Source organism: Neopelma chrysocephalum, unplaced genomic scaffold, assembly GCF_003984885.1.
Source record: "Neopelma chrysocephalum unplaced genomic scaffold, ASM398488v2 Primary Assembly neopelma1_22b, whole genome shotgun sequence".
Taxonomy (NCBI): Eukaryota; Metazoa; Chordata; class Aves; order Passeriformes; family Pipridae; genus Neopelma; species Neopelma chrysocephalum.
In genome coordinates, this window is record NW_020897690.1 from 28721731 (window position 1) to 28745943 (window position 24213).

A 24213-nucleotide genomic window follows, 5' to 3' on the forward strand; every position below is an offset into this window, starting at 1 on the left:
CAGGACATGATGTGGAAAGGAAAACTGCTTCCTAGGGAAGGTGGAGGCTCCCTGGAGGAAAGGAAATGCACCATTTTTAAAGTCTCTTCTATTTTGTAAGGGACGTGTGCTGACTCTAAATAACAATACCCTACCAATGCTGTAAGTCAGCCCTCACATCTGCAAGATGCATGATTATTTATATCAATGATTTATGACAATGAACTGGATCTAGACATCTGCAGTGTTGTGACTAGGTAGTGTTACGCCACAGGTCCTCTTCTGCTCCACAATCCTATGTGCCAATCCTAAACTCTAGTGACCATTTTTCAACCAGCTGCATCCAAAGCTGGCAGCTTGTGCTGTGTTTGGGTAAGTACCTACTAGCAGGGCCCCATGGCCACCGAAACAAAAATCTGGGAGACCATCCATACTGATCCTGACGAGGAGACCATTGTACATCAAGGAGTCAGTGATCCACATGACGGTAAGTAGGCCAGGCCTGTGGTGCTCAAATACCTTGGCCACAGGACAAACCCAATAGCTGGCAATAACTGAGGAGCCTGCAGGTATCTCCCACTCCATACCAGTGATTATACTGCCTGCCCACCCTCATGTTTACCTAGAAGTGCTGCAAGGAGTTCTCACGTGAACCTCCATTCTGTCTGACAGTAGAAATGACTACCAGAATTGATTTCTTAATAGAAAACCATATAGTAGCTTGAATGACCAAAACAGGGAACTTCTCCAAGGCCAGCATCTGTGCAGCACCATCAGAAAATCCACCTGATGCTGCACTAACAAAGGGTACCCAGCATCTGAAGGGGTGTATGAATTACTTGCTATCTGTATTCTTCCATTTATTTTCTTATTAAAACAGCTATTTTATTTAGCTATTTGTTACTGGGCCTTTCTTATTGAGATCCACAAAGAACCTTGCACAGTCTCCCTTACTTCATGCCCCAGAGCAGAACATTCTCTGCCCATCCCATCCTACCACCTGCCTGTATATCCTCCCTCACCCTCATTGCATGAAGCCTCACAAGTTCCAAGAAAAAGCCAAAGGGATTTATAGTCCAAGGAAATAGAGGAATTAATCTCATGGCATTTTATCTTATACACTAACCTTTAACCCCCTCTAAAGACCTTACCTACTCCCTACTTGATAGTAAATCCCATTATGTCTGGTCCTCTTGAACAGGAGTCGCTACCAGTAAGCTTTTCGTGTACAAACTAAAAGCTCCTGAGTGTGCTGCTGAAACTCAAGAACAGAGCAGGATGCCTGCTTTCTAAGAGGATTGCCTCCTCTCTGAGCAGCATTTAACAGAGTGCTTCAGACACAGCCCATTCAGTGAAAGAGCAGCTGACATTTTTGCCTAAGAGCATGCATTTTACAGCACAAGCATTGATTTCTCCCTAGAGAGACAATACATATACTATTTAATCAGTAGGGGTTTTAAAAATAATACAAAGCCATTGTTTTCATTCAATCCCTTTGTCTCTACAGCACTGCAGTTCTATTTTTTGTTCACACATAGATGCACAGGTTCCTAAAGCCAAGGGTGGAGGGGAGAGGGCTGCCAGTCTACCTCCCTGACACCAACAGGCTAAAGATGCCCATACTGGCCTGCTTGTGCCAGCAGTCCCAGTAGCAAGCTTATGCCTATATTCACACCTGATAAAACAATAGAGACAAAGTGGAGAAAGGGAAAGGCTGGCTGCCTTTTCAGGGTTCACTGGAAATTGATAGAAGCTGCTGCCCCTCACTCTTGACCACAGGATAAAGGGGCTTTGCAGATAAATCAGTGCTTCTGCTAAATCAATGATCCTCTGAAGACACAAAGTATTCAGACAAATGGACAGGGAGAGCAATCACTATCCTTCCCTACTTCAATAGTTTCAGCCTTTTCTCTTGACATTCAATCCTTAACGTTTGCTCTTGCAATGCATTATCACACATATCACGGATATCTTACATACTACCAGTTATTTAAATAAATGTAATTTATTTAAACAAAGCAAGAATACGATGTTTCAAAGGATGTACTGACATCTTAAGGAACCCTGCCTCGTTCAACGGTGGAAAAAAAAAAATCACTTGCTTCACTTTGATCCAAATGTCAATTTTGTAGAAATATCTATTATTAAAGTTTTGAAAGGCCATCAGACAGAGGGAACAACGTAGTGCTGTAACTCCAGTCACCAGAGAAAGGAAGAAAAGAGAGGTATTTGTGCACATGGCATTTTTTTGAAGTTTCTGTAATCTTCAAAGACACTCTACCACTCCATTTCCTTTCCTATCACTATGACAACATACATGATGTGCAATTATGTGGAAAGACTCAGTCTCTACATGATTGATACTTCCTTGTACCAAATCCATCCAAACGTTTAAGAGAGTTATATCTCAATTTATACTACAGGGTAGACGAAAGGGAAAGGGTTACATTTTCATATGGTGAGAGAGAGGGGTACATTTTTATTCATTAGCTGCACACTGCACATTAAAAATGCAGTGACTTTTTATATAAATATGTAAGTTATAGCTGGATTATACACACAAAAATAAGTATTTTGGATGATTAAAATGTAGTATTCAGACAATTAGGTTACCTGAAAAATGTAGCATTAAGTGCTATGAGATTTTTCACATATGAGAAGATACAAACTCGACTTTAAATAAGATACTTAAGCTATTTCCTGCTAAAAAAAAACCTCAGCTCTTATTGATATCAATTTCAAGACATTCATTAAAAAAGCACATCTAGTGGAAAGCAAGCACTGATTATAATTTAGCTCCTCATCTTTTGGATTTTTTTTTATATTTTGGTTCTTTAACTACTGCTCTTGCCACCTTACTGTGAGACATCACAACTAGAACAGCTGGAAGCACAGCCCTTCCTGAAAGCACTGTATACACCAGGAATATGCAAAAGAACTCCTGTGCTGTTGTGCAACTTACTTGTTAAATCTCCTGTACCTGTTGTGATAATCAAATTGTATTGATTGTTTAAGAGGATTTTAGGGCAATATTGATGCCCCATTTACCTACCTCACTACACTGTCCTCCTGACACTTCCTGAAGGATTACTTCCACAGATCAAAGATGCCAGCCTTGGGAATGTTTTTGCAACGGTAGCATCTGGCCCCTTGGCACACTCTTCTTTGAGATGTGCCAGCTCAGCAGTTGCCTTAAGGTACATCAAATGGTCAGAAAGCTAAGATAGTTCACTATCCTGGACATCAGTTTTCCTCTGTCAGCAGTCTTCAGATTTGTCCTCTCTCTTCCTTCAGAGCATCTGGTAACTTGGCACCTCCTTTTCTTACACATAAAGGTCAAGGCATTGTGCCTTTCTTATCCGAATCCTGATAAGAAAAGCCTCTGATTTTGCTAAGCAAATAGTTTTTGAAAATATGTCTTTCATAGTTGGGAAAAAAAGGCAGGGAGAAAAAAAAAGGGAGAAGGAAACAAATTTCAGACAGTAAATCCTTTCATATATCTAACTGGAACTGCAGATAAGTATTCAATATCAGCAATGGGTACTGTTCTGCTCCCTTGGGAACAGGTTGTGCACCTTGCCTTGCAAAATCAGCAGATACTCACAGCTGCGTTTCAAAGAAAGTCTTTACCGATACACCTTGCAAGCATAGGCACCTCCCGTTAAGTAATTCACTGTGGCAGTGGGCTCCCTGCCTTCTGCTTAAATGACAGCCACCAGTGGCAGTCGTGATGGCTGCATCTGGCTCAAGTTGGACTTTGGGGAAACAGGTAACAACACAGTAGCTGCTAAGGGCCATAAATCTTGCTCAACAGCGGAGGGCTGGTTGGAGGGCTGCACCAACTGAAATACAGCTCGTATGCAAGTATGACTATAAGTCAACCAAATCACTCGATAACTAGTGGACAGTCCAGGACCTGTTGAGCTCTCCTGCACAGGAGGATCCCCCCTTGAGTAGGGATGCCTCTAGGTTACTCCTTGAGGCTGAGAGATTCCTTGCCACAATAGATTCTCAGCAAGTGATTATTAGCATGCTAACTTGGAAATCTTAGCTAAATAATATAAAGGACTGTTTGTGCACATATAATCCTTTAGACATAAACCACTGACCAAGACTGGGACTAAGTCTGAACTCAGCCACACCTAAACTCCCTCTGAGAAGGAGTTTAGAATGCCAGAGGGTCCTTTCTGAACCTCGCTACTCAATGGGAGGGTCTCCCTTACAGTTTTGTCTGACCCTGTCCTCCATGCACTAAATAATCAAGTGTACCTTGCCACTGAATCTTGTTAACAGCTGCTACATTTACTATCAAATTTTGCTAAATCGTGTTTTATATCAATAAACATGTTGCTACTTCTGTCTTATGAGTGAAATGCATCACTCCATCTGTGACATTCACACACTGAAGGAATTATTTTGGTCTCATATAAAAACCTTTCTTGGAAGGACCATTAATCCAGATATTGATTCAGAAAAGTTTTAAGAATATCTAAAGAAAATAAATTTATTTTTGCAATAGACCATACCAAATACTTTTTCATACCAAGTTGTAGTTGCATTTTCAAAGTGATAAATGTGTCTGGCATTTCCACTTAAAACAATCCAACATATCATAAAAAAAGGAAAGTCATCAGTCCATAAGACATTCAGTAATACTTAGTTCCTTTAGAGATAAATATAGCATTAAGAAAAGCACATCCCATTTTATAGAATCAGTCTTATTTCTCGAGGAAAGGTAAAATTTAAAGAGCTGTGAAATCAAACTAATAGTCATCACCACAGAATCAAAGATGACTGACCATCCTTTCCATATGGCATTTTATTTCATATAGATCAGTAAATTCTTTGATAATGTAACAGTCATTCTTAATCAGATTTTGATCTAAAAGATTCATTATGTGCCCAAGATTGACTTGACTAGTATCTCAGAGATTGCCTTGAACTTTCTCTTTGAAGAAGCTAGTGGTATAAAATAACACAGTAAATGTCTGTTCAAACAGACAGCAATCATCTTTAGCAATAAACATACTTCACAGGAAGCAACTCAAGTACTTTTTACTGCTGCTATGATTTAAAGATCTTAATTAACATCAGTTTTATTTCCCAAAGGAAAACAGCTGCTCTCGGTGACAAAGCATTTTTTGAGCACTCCACAAACGAAGAGCAGAAGTGAACACTATCACACGTGCCCAAAGGCAAAGCTTTTAAAAACCGTTAGAGGAGAAAGGAAAAAGCAGCTTTAATTGGATAAGGCAGAAGGGTAAGGGGTCGGTAGCTGTTCCATACACTAGAACACAAGAGTTCACAGGTACACAAAGCACTACGAAGACTCCCTCAGCCCTGGAAATACTGACACTAGGCAACACCAGTTCTAAAGATTTTGAGGTTCTTTTCTGGATGGAATACATTTTTTTTATTTTTCATTAGAATTTAAACCACAGAAGAAACAATTCTTAGATCAACTTTTAGATATACATAAAAACAAGAACAGATTGCATATCCTAACCCTATACGGATAGTATCATTTTTAAAAAAGACTCAAGACTGAATTTGTTCTTGCATCTCACTGAAATACCAAAATGAGTGATACGACAAAGTCAGATAAAATATATATAGCTTTTACAGACACTTACTTGAATGGTGTGAACAGAAATGACAGTGTATTTTCCTTTTTCTGACTCATCTTAACCTGCATAAAAGAGCATTAAACCATTACATGCAAGTTGCAACAAGATTAAAAATTGTATCAGGAGGTAAATTAAAAAAAATCACAGAAATTTCTAAGACTTTGGAAAAGGAATGAAATCACACTGTCAATATATTGTCCAGGAAACTAGGTGTTACACTCCAGCATGCGCAACTCCTTCGAGTTCCTGGAAACTCAGACCTGCCCTGAAGTAAATAAAATAAACAACGCACCAGCTACTGATTTTCTCAGAAGGACTTCTACAGTTTGCAGAAAAAAGAGAAGACATGGCTAGAAGTGCTACCAGGCTTCAGTGACAACGTCCCTGGATGAAACCAGTATTATTTATGCCAGACAGGAACTAGTACACTGCAGCAAACACTGCCAAAGCAGTGCTGTTAAATCAGTTAACCTGCACATGGATAAAATAGGTTTTGATGCCATCAGAGCCACTTTGCCCAAGGACCTCCAAAACATCTTTAAAGCCTTCTGCAGCAGCCTGACTCAAGTCTGACAGTTGGCATAATGCACAGACAGGAGTTTCCTAAGCACACTGCTCCCAAAACCTGACAGCTTGAAGCAGCAACCCACACATCTCATCCTATCCACTTAAGGCACCATCTTCTCCAGGGACTACAAATTCTGGTTGGGTCAGACCACCACAGGAAAAGCAAAAACCCAGTTGGCATGCCTAAGCCACTGCGCTACTTCTGCTTCAGCAGAGAAACACAAAGGAAATTCATACAGGATCATTGCAAAACAATGCCAGAAACAAGCTAAGAAAAAAAAAAAGATAATCTAGCACTAAAAAACGACAGAATAAAAATAAACTTAAAGGAAAGGAGAAGTAGAACTGCTTCTTTCTCTAAATAATGTCCAAGACAACAACTTAACTGAAAAAGACCTGAGTCACATCCTTAACTCTTAAAGCAGAGGTCTTTCAACCATGGAGGTGATATCAGCATGCTTCACCTTCACATCCAGTCCAGCACTTCCCCTGTTTCATAGCAGCTTCCAACCATAAATTTGAAAGTGACTCTGCTGCTGAAACTGCCACTTAGTATCCACACTTTTGTGAACCCAGCATTCAAGGGACAGAAGGTGTTGAAGGTGCTAAACTCTTGCAGGTCATCTCATGCTAGTTTATTGTTCCACTATCATCACGTGGTTTTCTTGACAGGGCAACAGTTCTTGTGTGTCTCAGCTTCCTATCTATGGAGAGGATGATTTTCCCTCAGAGCATTTCTATGCCTTGCCAAAACTGTGATTTTGGGATTTTGGATAGTTTCTTATTCCACTGTCTAGTGAAACAGAACCTTTTTTGTTTGGACCACTCAAATGTCCTCCTAAATATAATATCCAATATTAAATGAATCAAGACAGAGAAGCCAAAAATAAACACTTACAAAGAAAAACAACAGATACAGCAGCATTAGCTAAAAGTTAATTAGACCACTAATTTAATTTCTTTAATGGACAGGAGCCTATTACCTTTTTGACCTGTTTGTGTACTGATCCTGACTTAGAGCCTTGTCTCCTAGCCCTTGTTGCAAAGGTGCCTTCTCAGGTACCAGAACTCAGATTCTACCTCCATAGTGCAAACAGGTTCATATCAACATCAATAAACATCAGTATTTTTTTATTTTGTAAAGAGAATGAATAACTTTTTTCTTGAATCTTAATAAAGGTTGTTTATTAAAGTCTTTCCAACTCCTTCAGATACAGCTCACAGCTAGTCAATCAACATCACCCAGTATATGCATTCAATTTTACTCCTTTGAATTCAGCATACTATATATAGGGTATGTCCTATAATTATTTTACATGTAGCAACAACTATTATTCAAATAAGTATTTTTTTAAATATGTTTAGTACCTTAAATTGCTCAAGAATTTGAACAGCGTTGGTAAACATGCTCTCTGCTTTGAAATGAGCACTATTGTTCAGATATTCCAAAGGCAGAGTTCCCTGAGGAAGAAATATACACATACACATAAAAAAATTTAAATGAAAAACCAGGAATTTCTCTGACTGAATTGCTGGCCAAATGAGCAGTAAGAATAGAAAAAATTACTGCTGAAATAACTAATGTAACTCCACTGAAAATACTCTTCTCACATAGTTTTGCAAAATGACAGGGAATGTTTAAAACATCTTCTACAGGAATGCAAAAAACATAAATAACAGAAATTGTTATTAAACAATATACGATAAAATAATATAACCTTGACCTCTAATCAGAGGCCATTTATGAAATACCTAAAAGTCCTCTATCCAAAGCCTGGAAAGGAGTCAGCCTGGGCGTGACTCAACCCAGTACCTGTGATAGGAAGGTGAGCAGTTCCCATCCCACTCTATGCTGGGCAAGGCCAGCAATGAGTGCAGGACAGGGCAACAGAAATTGGGGCAGAGTCTCCAGAAGAAATATTTCAAAAAATGTGGTGCAAATAGGTGTGTTAAATGTGAAACTAGCAGCGTGAAAGCACAACAATGAAATGCTAATTGTCAATTAGATATTTATGAGGCAACTTTTGGAATGTGTAATAATACATGAAAGAAATTAAAAGAAAAAGCTAAGCCATCTCACTGTTCACTAAATTAGAGGCACAAGATACCATCTGAAGAAAACACTCAAGTTTAATCAAGAAATAATTAAACATTAAATTGCAGGAACAAGCTTGTTTACAGGCTCCACTTTCATGATCAAAATCGTGTTATTCAAGCCATATTGCATTTTTACCACCCTAAAAACAAAATAATAAGAAACCTTTATGAAACTCAAGAGTATAACGCAGCAGATTACAAAAGGATCAGCTGCCTTTCCAGTTGAAAGCCCTATACAATATATAAAAAGATTGAGTTTGTACTCTAAACTGAAGATACACACATAAACCTAAGACTACAAGCAGTCTTCATACCCTGGAGCACTTTTACAGATCTACAATCTTGCCCTTCATACACCTTGAGACTTGTCCCCAACACCTCTTCCTCTATGGTAAACAGATTTTTATAATATGTAAAAACATTCATACTTCTTACCACAGAATTCAGGGGAAAAGGCACACCGATAAGGGAAGCCATCAGCGGTGCAATATCAGCCTGTATAAGCAGAAGCATTCTTATTTTAATACAATTTCAGCCTCTAGAGCTAATAAATTCAGTTTAATTTTAACATATCTGCATTTGCAAAAGAAAATGGTGCAATACTGCAAAGTTATAACACGCAACTCTCCTTTGCAGGTTTTCTTTTTTTTTTGCAGTTTCCAGAAGTCATGGCATGATTAGGTTCAAAATGTGAGGCTCCACTACCAATAAACCTTCAAAAATACTTTTAGTATAAAAAGCAAATATACACCCCCCAGTATTTATTCACAGGAATCCAGCACCTCCTTCACTGTACTCAGAGAGGTATACGTTTGTTATGACTATTTATATGATGGAAAGAACTAATTTCATATTTACGGTTCTAAGCAGTACACTGGATATACTGCTTTTCACAACACTCCTTATCCCATGCTTCCACAGTGCTGATTACTCACTTTCTCCCCTTCAGAGAGTGTTTCTGCACTTTTATTCGTGTCCAGTCAGCCCTCAGAAAGGCTCTACAATCTACACCAAGGCATCTCATAAAATAAGTTACCCTTACATTCTACTCATGATGATAAACACTCCCTCTCACTAGGTTTATATTTTCCTTTAATATAAAACTAGGCACCAAAATTCTTTGTTTCTCCAGCATAAATCTGAAGAAACTACACTGAAAACAAGGCACTGCTCCAGCCTCAGATCTACTGTGCAGATTCCAAACCATCATTTGTAGATAACAATATACATGTAGTGTAATGGTAGTCAGAAGTCTACTTTACTATTTTTACCCATAGTCCCCCATTTACTACAGGATAAAAGCTCTGTCTTTGGGAACTCCATTATCCAGGACAAAGCAACACTCGAGACTCTTCTATACAGTCTCAAAATAACATAGACATAACTCCTATCAACCTTGAGAGGAAGAGTGATCTCTAGTTTTACACCAAGGCTTTGCTGAAAGCAGTTGCCAACTTGAACCTTCTAGCATGAGTTTATTTCCTTTGTTTGAGCAGATTCGGAATCTGTTATTCGTATATTGGTTTACGTAGGACAATAGGAAGTAAGAAGAACCACGATTTTAAAAAGTTTGGCTGATTTAGTATCAAAGGGTAAGTTGTCCACCTTTTTTCTTCCTTTACAGTACTAATTGTCTCAACTGCAAAGTGCCTGGGCCATAATCACAGATCCTATTGAAAAATAACACAGTTTAACACTATAGCAAGAAATGGTTTTGTTTCAATAATAACAGTAATATCTGAAAAAAGTGACAAAATACAGACATTGAATAGGCCTGAAAAAATAAACCCAACATACACATGGCTAACAAGTGTAGCAAAAAAACACACAGCAGATGCTCACAAACTTGGGAAAAATTGTTATCAGACCACATTTTTTTGTGTTTCGCTAGGCACCTTCATAGGAGATACCGAAGAGGCTTAAGTTCTGCTCCAGAGCATTTTCCAAATAAAAACTAGAGGGAAAGCATCACAAGTTACTTCCCACTCTGAAAGCCTGCTAGATGCCATTTAAGTTACTTCTGGGTAACTGGCACTGAGTTTGAGGAGGACCTGTTGCACTGTACTGCACCCTTTCTACAAAGGGTAGGATCACTTAACTAAAATGGTGCAATAATGTATCTTCAGGAGAAGTTGTATGTTGCTGCCACATGCGTCAACAAGCAGTTTAAACTTATCCTCATTATGTTCAGTATGAGTGCAATTCCTGCAACTCTTAACACATTCCAGGGAAATTGTATATCAGTGTGATCATTCATTCAAATTAAATTAGCTTAAATCACACAAAATCAATAATTTAAGGTAAAAATTTATGAACTATTAAATTAGGTATGTTTGATACCTGATTGACGTCAAGCCTCTTCAAGTTCTCCAGCTTCCATTCTGCAAGAAATAACAGAGCACATGAACAGCTAATCTACACAGATTTGAAAGGGGTAATTCCATTGACATTTAATGTCTTGTTGCCATTTTCTGTAAATTGTTGGTACTAAAGAAAATTATAATTTGACTTTAGGATCCTAGCTCAAGAAGGTTACAGATGGAATTCAACAGGCAGAAACAACAAAATGCATTCATTTCAGTTCACATTTTCTTTTATACAGCAGGATAAATTGCTGCTTGCAAATCTGTGACCTAGATCAGTTGAAGAAAGGCCAAGGGTTTTGGTTTTTTTCTCTCAATACAGTGATGTATTACCTCCTGTGCCAACTAAAAGAATAAAACTGAGGTTTAGGAGACGGGCTGTTAAATCCCTTCAATAGTTTATAAAAAAGGTTAACCCAAGGTCCCAAATGTACTGGTACAATGTGGTGCAAACATATTAGACCCTAAAGCTGTGGTGCATCACACAAAAAGCTCGTTCAAAAGTGTATTTTCCTGCTCTCTGTTGGCCTCTAAGGAAATAAAGAGAAAATTCCCTACTTTCTTTGGGGGTGGAGAACTATTTAAAAACAGAGTTTAGCAAGATCTGGTTTTGTTTTTTTTCTTTCATACATTTACAGTATATACCAAACTTATTTTCAGCAATTAGTTCATACCACTGTTAGCTTTGGGGATCTGAGTACAGGTCCACTGTTATTTGGTCCCAAAAACTCCCTGAAGAGCAGCCATGTACCTTAGCAGTAGTGAGACATACAGCTACAGCAAGTTCCCATGGCAACACAAAGGAGGTATTAGCAGCATTAATCATGAATTGTGCTAAACTCACACCAAAATGAACAAGTTTGCTTCCTTTTGCTTCCTAGAAAAGGGAAATGGGGTTATATTTCTAGAAACAGACCCTCACTCATACTTCTATTATATAAATGCATTGCTTGCTTTCCTTTAAATAAGATTTTCCAAAGAAAAACGTTGAAAAACTGTACATGCACACACAAAATGTGCTTAAGGTAGGAAGAAACTAACTCTGCTAAAGAAAACATCTAGCTTCATCAAAAGCTTTTTCATCTCCACTTCCCCTACTCAAATGTTTCCAAAGGCAGACTTGAAAACATCTGCATTGGACCAGGAGCTGTAGGACATTTAGCCCGGGAAATACTGAGAACTGGGACACACCTGCAGACCGGCCAGTCTGGGCTGTACTTCCAGGAGTGAAGTGCCTTGGCTGTACTGTTTTACAATTCCAGTCCACTGTCTAGGTTTCTTACACAGTGCTCGGTTTTCCAACCAATTGATAAGGGGTTTTTTTGCCTCAGGGCAGGGAAGCACCAGTTCAAGAGGCTGAGGATGAGGCTACATGAACCGAAGAAAATCTCACAAAAAACTTCACAGAAGCAAAAACAGTGGAGGGCTACACTTGAGCTTCCTCAGCTGTGGCTGCAGCTCTGCTGCTGTCCAGCTGCAGAAGATTGCACTTTCACTTACAAGCTTCTCTGGACTTGCACCCCAGGGCCAACCATTAGTCCATGAGGAGCTGAAGAGCAGCTCTATATTCTCTTTCTTTCTGAAGAAGGCTCAAACCAATTGCCAAATGGGTAATATTACATGTTGCCCACAGGATGCAGGGCTGCCATAACAAATCTTTCCAAGCGCATTGCCTGACCAGGCCTGAGGGAAGGCAGAGCACAGGTGAAGGAACTGATGAGGAGAAGGCTGTCATCCCAGAGCAGACTCTGTGCCCTTCTGGCCATCCAAGGAGCACATTCATCCTTCTATGACAAACTGGACAGGCTAAGTCCTGCCTGTTGGCACTGCCTTTGGTGGTACAAACTCTCAATGGCAATAATGAGAAGATAGACAATTCACTGAGCTGCCCACAGCATTCTTGCACTGAACAGAGCATAAGAAGTTTGTCAGCATCAGAAATATTCTGTCAATATTTCCAGGAACTCTTAACTCAGATAAATTAGGAAGGATTGTCAATAGATGCGAGAATTTCAACATTGTGCATGCAACAGTTGCGCATGCAACTACAAATGTAAGCCTGATACCTGCATTCACCAGTGTCACAGCAGTCTTGAGGACACTCTCCTTCCCTGCACACAGTCTCACTTGCATTTGTATGGAGCAGGAAAGGCAGATTCAAAGAACATTTCAAGAGCACTCTTTTAAGCATCTTTTCTTTCACATCTTAGCTTTGTGAAAATATCTGGTATTGTAACTTAATGCAGTAGCTGAACTGTATTGACCTGTGAAAGCGCCAAGTTCCATTTCAACAATTTTTCTTTACTTCAAAGCTATGCAACCTACTACAAGCTATAATGTACGACCATAGAGAGGACAGTCACTTTTTAAGTGATAATTGATTCTTGCTACTCAAATAGAAATTCAAACTCCCAAGACAGTCAGAGAGACTCAAATATCTCCAATAGAGATCATCCACGGCAATTAAGAATCTGTAAAGATAGTGTCTAAACAGACCAACAACATGATCAACCGCTGGGAAGCTGCAGAGCAAGTCCACAACGAAGGGAGGAGTTTCTGATGCTTGCTTTGGTGTGCTTGGCTTCTTGTCTGGTTGTTTGGTTTGGTTTTTGTTTGTTTGTTTTTTAACCATCAGAAGGAAAATATGAAGCAGGCACAGCAGGGTGCAGACCAATGCCCTCCTTTAAGAAAATAGACATTTCCTAACATTTCCCTATTGTGCACCTGGAAGTCAGCTCAATACTCATCTTTTTTGAAATGCTCTAACACCATTTTCATCAACTTTAAGTCAAATGCCGAGAAACAAGGAAACTGACAGATGTAAAATTCAACTATTACAGATCAACCCTTAGATGTCAAGTGTCCTTAAAAGTTAAGCAGATCAGCCATCACAGACATCAAGATCAGTTGGTTTATTCTGTTTTCTATTTTTTCGCTACAACTCATTTTCAATTTTATCAGAGGTGTCACAGTTTTATAGCAGCAGTTAATCACAAAGAGTGAACTGTTAGTATATATAGTCTATATCTGATAAGTCCCATTTGCCTAATCTGTTACCAAATACCTTCTCAAGAGCAGGGCGGACTTAAAACCTCAGGGTTGAAGTAATTTTTGCCTGTTTTCTCTAATGTAGCTTGACAAGCAATTCAATAAAAGAGAAAGTCACTACCTCATTGATCGTGAGTAACAACCCAAGACTCAAAGCATCTTAAGAAACAGAGCAGGCTACAAGAATGGGGCACATGAAAGAGGAAGAGCTTGCACAATTTAATCACACATGGTTCTCTAAATCCATTGATATTTCAGTAAGCCAATATTTATTACATTATATATTTTAAATAATAAAAATTAATTTTTTTTTTTTATTATTCCTAAATAAATTACAAAGGGGAAAAATACTAGTAAAGAGTCCTAGTTTTTCATTGAGAAAAACTGTTTACATTTCCACAAGAGCTACAAGGATGCAAGTGAGACAAAACAGCCCCTGGAAAGTCCCCAGGGTTGTACTGTGAAGCTAGAAAAAAGCCTTTGAACCTGTCAACTTATCATGTTTCTGTACAAATAGCTTTTAACCTCTGGGAGTCTTCCTAAGAATTAAGTCTCCTCTGGAACTAAATTTCACAAACATGAATAGTCTCCTGTCCCCAAAGAGAGAAAGTCTTCAATTCTATGATTAGAAAGGAAAACTGACTCTGATATTATCTATCCAATTTTGCAGTATCCTGCTTCAGCATGCCCTGTCAGTTTTATATTTTACCTACCTTTCAAAAAATTGTCTTCAAAGAACTGGGATGTAACTTTCTGTGGATAATTTATTCCAGCACCCCACACAATCAGTGGTGTTAAAGTTTCTGAAGGATGACCAGCTCCATGGGATCCTAAGACACACCAAACATAAATAAAGTATAAACTTTAAGACATGTGCCGTAAAAACAAACAAAATCTACATGCAACAAAAAATACACACGTGTACTAAGTTCTTGTTACAGTAGACATACTAAAATCCTGTTACAGAAAATCTATTCCAGCTTCATAGCTTATTTTTATGCCACTAACACTAAAGTTACAATAAAGCTACTAAATTCAAGTTGCAAGTTGGGAAATCAGTACCAGTTAAGTCATTATAATAATTATTAAGTCTATCTATAAAGACAGAACTTTGTATATTAAAATCCCCAAATTGTTAACATACAGAAACTAAAGCCATAGTATTTGAAAGCCTCAAGGTATAGAGGAGTTACCTGCTCAAAACATGTGCATATGCCTATCCTGAGCACCCCACCAAAACCACGATTGGTTTATTTCAGTAAAATTAGGTATGTGTGCAAAAAAAAAAAAAATCATATAGAACCGATCTCTGGTTCCTAAATAAGAATTAGACTTCCTTTTCAAAACCAGGAAGCAATATGCATTGCAACTGTCATCCTTTCCACTGTGATACAAGTTCATTTTTAAGGTTTTAAAGCCTAGGAGCACACTCCTTAAAAATTGATAAAACATGACTTCCTTCCCTGGGGAAATTGATTCCCTCCAGATTAATGTATCAGCAGCCAAAAGGAGGAAGCTTGAAAACTATGACACCTCAGCAGCAGTTGCACGTAAGCAGGAGCCACACAACCTTGAAAGGAACGCTGGTCATTAAACCCAGTGGGTGAGGTACCACAGCACTGAGATAACCCAGCCTCAAAGGGAATAACATTGTTATGCAAACCCTGTGTTGGTCACTGTATGGTCTACAAGATTATACATTTTCCTTGTATTTGCATAGACACATGCTCTTCCCTGTGTGTACAAATATATATTTAATAAATACGAAGGACAGAGAAAGCATATTGTTGTACAGCCTCAAGGTTATTTCCAATTTCATACCCCATTCTGTCCTTAAAACAATCACTATGGTAGAGCTGAAGAACCAATTTTGCTTTCTTTAAACAGCCCTAAGCTTAAGAACACACAGGTCTGGGAATTAGATTCCTGATGTTCATAAATCCCTTGGAGGGCACTCTCTGGGCTTAAAAGCAGCAACAACTGCTCTTCTTTGCAGAACTTGGGGAAAAGAGCTGATGGAGAGAGCACATCCTCCATCTTCCAGGCATGAGTTATTTCTTTCTGTTGCAGGAGGAAAGTGAAATTTTGGTGAGCTTACATTTTAGCCAAGTCACCAGCTCCATCAGTATTTTACTGAGACTCTGCCTCCATGAATACTTTAAGACAGATACAGCTGAGACAGGCAGCTGTATCCATTCTCTCCTTTTCATAAGAGCCAGGTTTCAGCCTGATCTGAATTATAAGAGGAGAAGAAAAATAATTATTTTCATCTGGGTCTGTTCGCTCTTCCAGCCCTCAGCACCCTCCAAATGCACCTTTCCATGAGAAAAGGGAGGGAAAGGGTGCTGTTGTTTAGTTCTCTGTTCTCTGATCCAGTGTATCGCACAGTACTACTTGTACCAGGATGGGAGCAGGAAGAAGTGGGTAAGGTGAGGGTGGGTATGGAACCGCCTACGTTGGTGGTCAGCAGTTCCACCTGACATCAGCTTAAAGCAAAATCACGGAGTCAGACAGAGAAAGCAGGTGACTTCATTGGTCTTTGTCAGCAACCACAGATTCTTCATCATGTCTAATCCAGAACATGTTCTTTTCCCTAAAAGGTCCCCCCGACATTCTAATGTTTAATTTGTTTTAAAACTGGTGCACATTCCATTCTGCAAATAACCATTGAAAGGCTGCAGCAGTTGGTATACTACAAGCTGAAATAAAAGCTACTGAACTAGCCTTCAGACTGCTCACTATAAGCCTGAGCAGCATCTCTGTGTTTGCTCTTGGACTCACTAAAGTCAGCTTTAAAGTTATTAACACTTCTGACAGAAGATGAGGCTTTATCTTGGAGGCAGGAAGAGATGACAGAAGACTATGACAGACGAGTGGTTCTGAAAGCCTGAAGAGTTACGCCTATCACCTTTTATTCCCATTTCAAAGGATCCAGTACAAAATGAGAACACCCCTACAGCAAACTCTGGCAGTGAGGAAGGCCAGCAGCACCCTAGGCTGTGTTAACAGGAGCACGGTAGAGGGAAGGGGTTATCCTTCTCTATTGAGTTCCTGTGAGACCACATCTAGACAGTTTTGGGCTCCTTTGGTACAGGAAGACATACATCACCTAGAACAGTCTCAGTGAGGACCACTTGCCCTGTGAGGAAAGGCTGAGGGACTGGGACTCGTTCAGCCTGGAGAAGAAATGGCTTCGGGGAGGACACAACTGAGCATCCTGCCTGTACCCCACTGTGAGAGGGTTTGAGAGAGGATGGAGCCAGGGTGTCACTGTGGTGTATTGTGGGAGGATGGGAGAGAACAGGCAAAAGTTTAAACAAAAAAAGTTCAGATTGCAGATAAAGAATACCTTTCCCCCTCCATGAGGGCAGGCAAGCAGCAGAGCAGGCTGCCCAAAGGGTTTGCATAGGCTCCATCCCTCTGCTGAATAAAGCCCTAGCATCTGTGTCTGATCCCAAAGATAATCCTGCTTTGAGTAGTTGGTTGGACTTCCTGAGGTCCCTATGATCACATATACACAAAATATATATACACACCTTCCTCATAAAAAAATTATTAAATGATTACTTGAAACAGAAAGAAAATACAGCAGAATTAAAATTTATTTGCAAGTGGCAGTCAGCTCAACAGTAAGTAATATACAAAATGGACTATTTTGCAAACGAGCAGTAATTAGGCTAATTATGAATAAATATACAAATATTTTTGTCACCTCTGATGACAGAAAAAGTCTGCATCCTTTCAATTGAAAAAGTTTAAGATTTCAGACACAGAGTAAGATGTTGCATTTTCCCACGACCATGCCTGAAGCCGTCTTGGTTCAAAAATATCACAATAGTTACAAACATGCACATTGGAAGAGAGACTTAGCACTTTCACTGGCTGCACACAAGGACAGGAATGTTTTTAAGATTCTTGGAAAAAAACAAAAAAGAAAGAAAAAGTCTAAATGAGCTCAGCAGCATCTTAAACTCTTCTCATCTGCCCTTAATCTAGTTATGCCAAAATTGCCTCAGGGCATTTGGCCACTGTGGCCATGTGTTTCACAAGTGCTCTCTGTGGGTATCTGCATGGTTGACCCCTGCCTCACTTTCCTCTCTGTACCCTCAGCTCCTCCATCTAGTCTCCAGCACCAGTCTCATCTAGAAAGATCACACAGTAGTCCGTCCCATCCTTTCTGCTGCGCTTAAAAGGCCAAAATAAGCAAAAAGATTTTCTTCCCTCCCCATTCCCTCCCCCCTGTCAAGTTTTCCACCAGCACCTGGACAGATTTCCCACCTTTTCCAGGTGCTTCAGAGCACCAAAGTGAAAACCGTATCTCCCACATTGGCTGGAACAAGACCAACTTTGCTTCTGGCAGCCAAATAACACAGTCTTCTCCTGCTTGGGTTAGTTCTCTGCAGAGGAGGTATTCAGGTCTTTCTATCCCTACTAGCAGCCGCTGAGGGAGGTAAGCTTTACCTTACTTTTTTCTGTCCAAAAATGGAACACAGCTGTCACAGCAATTTGCATTTCTTGATACAAAAGAAACACTTAGGATATCAAATTAAAGCAGGGGCTTCAACGCTTCTAATGGGACAGAGCTCTAATCACACTCCAGATGCCCAAAATCTCAGCTGACTCAGTACTTAAAAAGACTCACCCCAATCTGTCATTCCATGGTCAGAAGTTAAAATAAATGCAGTTTTTCCATCATGTCCATAGAAATGGTCAATCACTGAAGCAATTTCTTTCACACCCTCATCAACTTTTTTAATATTCTCCTTGTATTCCCTTGAAAAATAAGAAAAAATGTTAGATTCAAGGGGGCTCTCACACTTGCTATAAAGCAAGTTATCCATGGTCATAATGCCCAGTCCTTTTATTATAGACAGCTTTATCCTCTACAGAACCTCAAGATAACAAAAGGCTTCCTAGGTGTAAAATCTCTCCTCCTCTGAGTCTTATGTGAGATATTAAGTTGTCATAGCACAGTTTGAAGGTTCCTGAAACCACAGTTTCAAAAGGATTTATATTTCAAATATGACCTGTCCTTGACTATAATTTTATCACTCCCAGCTATCAGGCAAGTTAAGGAGAATAACAAAACTAAGAAATTCTGGAAAACTCAAACACCTTAAATTGTAAGTTGCAAAAATTACTTTAAGACGGTAACTAAATAGCAAAGAAAGATCTTGCCATGCAGGCACTGTTTTGAGATGATTCATAGATCAGGACAGCTCCTAGGGTTTTGTGGAATAAAGGTTAAATAAAAAAATCTTCATATTTTTAGAAAGAGCAGCCATGATTAATTTTCAGGCAACTAGTTTTCTTTTTGCTGCTGTTGCTAAAGTCAGTTTTAAAACTCTGTCTTCAAAAAATCATAACAAATGAACATGAGACATACAGCAAATATGAACTTTGGAATGATGTAGGGAATCAGAGAATGAATTTTGAAAGTATGCAAGGATCAAGAGAAAGACATAAACTCCTACATTCAAAGCACATGAAGAAGTGAAAAGAAAGTTCTCAAATAATGCACTTCAAAACAAATTGGTGATGAGAACTGTTAATCTAAACGCTTCTTGGTTCAAGAGTCATAAGGAAAGCCAAAGCATAATGTTGGAATTTGTAGCCATTATAGTTGAGTTTACTGTTGCCTGTAAACTCAACTATATCATTTCAGCAATGGGAAATCTGAAAACTGTATCCATTTTATGTTTAAAACTGCCATTTCCTACATATCCTCTAGACTATGTGTTGGCTATAACTAAGATAATCTGCTAAAAATTGGACTCAAGTAGAGGAGTATAACCAGGTATACCGTATACAGCAAAAATTTGTGACTTCTACAGATGGGACCTTAAGAAACAAAATAACCCAGAAAATTCAGAACACAGGTAATCATGGTGACACATATGACTCACAACACCACCAGTCTTGTTTCTGGCTTGATAAATAACACTGTTAAAGAAGTTACTGCTTGCATTTAAAACTAATAAGAAAGATACACTTAATATCTCAATTACCTTGAGTTTGGCCGATGAGCATGTCCATTTGTGTCTATGCCTAGCAAATGCAGGAAAAGAACCACTTTCTCCTCATTCAGTGCAGAGAACAATGTTTGATTACTTCTGGAAGAATTAAAGAAGCTCTGCATGGAATAAGCCATTAATACATTAATCCGAGTAAAATGGAAAAAGGCAGCTTATTAAAACTAAACCACAACTGTTTTCATGTCAAAATACTAGTAGTTATTAGAGTTAAAAAAAAAGAGAAAAAATAATGACTTCCCAATTTACTTCTTGGAAGATAACTGCTATCAGTATAGCTAGTCCACAATTTCAGCTTATCTAAGGCAACACTCGAGGTGTCTTTTGTTGTTTTGGGGGATCTTTTTCTTGTGTTTTTGTTTGTTAGTTTTGTTTTTGTTAGCTTTGTTTGTGGGGCTTTTTTGAGTTTGTGAAAGCAGAAATACCAGCTAATTGCATATCATCTCTTCTTTGCCTCCTGTATAAACACAACAAGAACCATTCCTGAGCATCACTTACAGCTTTACATTTCCATTAATTTACTGAATTTACACTGGAAGCAAAGGTCTCAAACACTCTCGCTTTGAAAGCAGGTATTGCAGGACTGAGATACCAAGCTACAACTTGTTTGCAGAAACTAAAATAACAGAACAAAACATGACATGTTTTGCAAATACATGAAGTACAGAACATACATCTGCCTTGCACATGTCCTACTTATGCATCCCTGAGGCAGATGCCAGGGGAGGGTTCTCCCCTCAGATGGAATGAGTCTTGACACAGCTATTCTGTGTTAGACCAGCCATATTACAGCAATGTAAAATGCAGGTAGACAGCTATTCCAACATCAGCTCCTTAGTAATAACACTGCCCAAGGAAACAAAGTTGGGTAGGGTTTTAGTCCAAAGAGCATCTAGAGAACCTTGCAGTACACTAATATAAATGAGAGTGTTTTCAAATTTCATGCAAGAGTCCAGGGAAAATGCTGGTATTGCCAGGGAACCATTTCTGACACCAAAGAACAGGGCAGTCCACCACACACTTGTGATAGCAGTGGAGCTCTTAAAAACCAAAGTTCACACCTTGTGTAAACAAAAGTCATGGTACCCAGAGGACAGTGTCATAGTAAGCTAAGTCAGGAAACCATGGCAGTGTGCAATTTCACTTTTTTAACTCCCTGAATATACACAAGTTGCATGGACTAACATTTACACACTCTCAGCTTCAGCTCTTGTCCAAACAAAATCATGACCAAAGTCCAGAGATATTTTAAATAAAGATACAAGAACAAAATCTGATTACATTAAATAGCAATATAATTATTTTTAAAATTTCCATTTCCCACAGAGATTCGTTCACCTGCACATATTTGACGACAGATTGAAGAAGCTTTCCAGAGCACATCAGTAATTTGCGGGATACAGTATAATTCTGTTTTCTTATTTTTAATTCAATAAAAGGAAACAACATATCAAAACAGATAGACAGGAAACTACAAAAATTAAATCCTAAATGGTAGATCAATATTTGAAGGCACATATTTTTCTATCACAGAATGATTGTGTGAAAGAAACTATTCAGAGGAAGGCAAGGCCTGAGCTTCCTCTCTCCCACCAGACTAGTCCCCATGACATACCAAAACCATCCCACTGCCCCAGCCCCAGTCACCTTGTAATCCAGAGCAGCAGCAGCCAGAAGAGCTTGCCCAAACTCTGGCTAACTAAAAAGAAGACGGTAAACAGAAGATAAGTGTAACCTAAGATGTGGCACCTTTTCCCAGAACAAATAGAAAACTTTATCCCATGGAGCTTTTTTAAAAATGGTTTATTGATAAGAAAAAACAAAACCAAATATGAAGCTCACCACAAGGAGTGGTCTTAGGCTGATAAAGGTGGTGAGTTGGTAAGCAGGATACTGAACAGTAGGGGCAAAAACCACTTCACCTTGCTCAGGAGGTTGCTGAACTGTTTGTCCAGAACTATCCTTTTATCTCCTTGTAGCCTGCGAAAGGTCTCTTCTTTTTGGTTCTCAGCATGCAGAAAACTTGAGTCCTATCACTACTCAACACTAGTTTCCAACCCATTCAACCCACCATTATGTTAACTTTAACTTTCTCTTTTTTTTCTTCCTTTTTATTTGCTCTATTTAGTAATACTACCTCCATTTATATTTAAGCCAAATATCACCAAGAAGTTTCAGAGAGGGCAGTAAACAACTAAGAGGTCAAGAGCACTTAGTTTCTCCAGTCTCAAAAAAAAGCAGCTAAGGAGAGATCCCATTGTTGTCTTACAACCATCTACTGTGAGGCTGAAGGGAAGACTGAGCCAGACTAGTCAGAGGGCCTCGGAAATGGGACAAGGTAAAGCTCACAATTTGAAATGTGGGAAATTCCAGTAAGACAAAGAGACTTTTTTTTTTTTAAACTATAAGTGTATCCAGATATTGGAACAGCTTCTCAAAAGGCTTATCCTTGAAGATGCTCAAAACTTGATTGGGCAAGACCTGAGCAGCTCGCTCTAAGAGAACCGCCTTCATGCTGGGAGTTGGACTTGATGATCACTACAGCTTTCTTCCAAACTTATTTTTATATAGTTCTGGCAACTTTTCTATGATTTTCTGTCAACTAACAACAAAACAATGCACTGGCTACAACTGATATGCAGTTTAATAAGATCAGCAGTAAGTTTCCCATTAAAACATTTATAGCAAGATGTGAACTTAATTATAAGGTAATACCAATTAAAACATTACAATAGAAGTTTGGTTATAACTATGTGAAATCTTTAATCATCTCCCTTCTCAGATGGGAGAAAGCAAAGAAGAAAAAAAGACTACCTAGCAGGTCTAACAAATACATGACTTACAGATGTCTGAACAGAATATGAACTTACAGACGTTAAACATCTAAGTTGTTGGGGACCCTCTGTTCCCTCAAACAAAGCTTCCATGGAAGCATGATCCTTTAATATGGCTGACAAACTGTTGCTGACTGCATGCATGTACAAAGAGAGAGACCAAACAAAGTTTTTTTCCACAGAGCTCCTTCATACATAATCTAGGACAACTTAATTTAATTGGTTGCTTAAAGTTGTGCATGTTGATTTGTGTTAATAGGAGAGTTTAAATACTTATGCTCATTTTCAGATGTAAAATGTACAAACGCAGGATAAACATATGCCAGGTTTGGATCAGCTGAGCATGATCATGAACAAGACGCCTACGCATTTAAAATAAATCATTCAACCATTGTACTGCTAATTAGAGCAGAGCTATCTGTATTGAAATCCACTGGCACAAACATCAGGTCATGGCACTGTCTGCACAGCTTCAAAGTTTAACATAATTCAGTTCTGGAATCTGGCTGCCACCCTGCACAGAAGGGACAGTCTGAAGGCTTGGATGGCCTTCTTCCAGCAGAAAGGGGTCAAAGCAAGAATGAAGTACTGTGCTCAAAATGAGAAAGGAATAAAAGAAAAGAACACCAAATATTTGTCATCTGTATCTAAATGTCCATTTAAGTCAGAAGACACCAACTGAATATCTGGAGCATATCCTATCCTTTGATCATAATAAATTGTGGTTAGGCCATTACTGGGACTCATCTCCAAGACCAAGTTCCTGGAATTTTCAACCTTTTACCCTAAAAAAGAGTTCAATCTTATAAAACTGTTTTCCACAAAATACTTCAAAAAATCAAAAATGCATTAGGAAGACTTTTTTTTCCATTAGTTAATCTACACTCCCAATATTTTGCTCCTTAATTTTTCTTAGCACAGACTCATAGTATGATTTAGGTAAAGGTTATTTAATTGAGAATCATCAGGCCACATCACACTAGATTATGTTCAGTCCCATAATTATTTGGAAAGCTTCTAAAAAAACTAAATCAAACCCCAAAAAAGTCAACCCAAAACCCAGAAAAAACCCACAGTCAATCAACTCCATGCCTATCCGGAACTCCAAGCTATTGTTGCACATTAAAATTATTGAGTTTTAATGCAGCTGCTGATAATAATCCCACAGTCCAGTCTATGCTAAATTTTCTGTCCCAAGAAAGGGTTAGGAGCACCTTGATCATGAGCAGACATGACAGGAACTATCAAGTATCATAAATTTTTCTTCCACTCATGATTTAAGCAATCTGCTTCTGAGCCATACAAATAAAAACTAGTGAGAGTTACCCATCTTTTGACCAAGTTACCATTAGTTAGTGGTTTTTTTAAGAGAACAAGCAATTTCAAAGTGCCAGCACTAGCACCCCAAACATTACTTAGCCATTTTTCATTTTATGCCCACCTTTTTTGGGGGAAGAGGAAGGCACGAGTGGCCCTCATGACACCTGGGGACCTGCAGACTACACAGTAGACAAGGAGCACGTTACCATCTTTTACTTACTGAAGAGGCAGAAATCCAGGGACCACCTTGGCTAACATATGAATTAAACAATATGTTGTTAAATTCTTGATATAAAACTCAAAGGAGGAATAAAAAGAGTAGGCCAAGAGTATTGCCACTCCTACT

General features: G+C 38.8%; 1 protein-coding gene across 5 annotated transcripts in view; it reads right to left on the minus strand.

The window, feature by feature from the left end:
- PIGN (phosphatidylinositol glycan anchor biosynthesis class N) overlaps nucleotides 1–24213 on the minus strand; it is a 107970-nt gene that overhangs the window by 51255 nt on the left and 32502 nt on the right. For all 5 annotated transcript variants that reach the window (XR_003534064.1, XR_003534065.1, XR_003534066.1 and 2 more), the window contains exons 6-12: nucleotides 19690–19814; nucleotides 18324–18454; nucleotides 14395–14511; nucleotides 10611–10651; nucleotides 8706–8765; nucleotides 7542–7634; nucleotides 5613–5668 (exon numbers count right to left, since the gene is read on the minus strand). Coding sequence is in view for 2 of the 5 variants with exons in the window: in XM_027682271.1 (XP_027538072.1) it covers nucleotides 5613–5668; nucleotides 7542–7634; nucleotides 8706–8765; nucleotides 10611–10651; nucleotides 14395–14511; nucleotides 18324–18454; nucleotides 19690–19814 (623 nt within the window). In the remaining 3 variants the exon portion in view is untranslated. The remainder of the gene's footprint in view (nucleotides 1–5612; nucleotides 5669–7541; nucleotides 7635–8705; nucleotides 8766–10610; nucleotides 10652–14394; nucleotides 14512–18323; nucleotides 18455–19689; nucleotides 19815–24213) is intronic.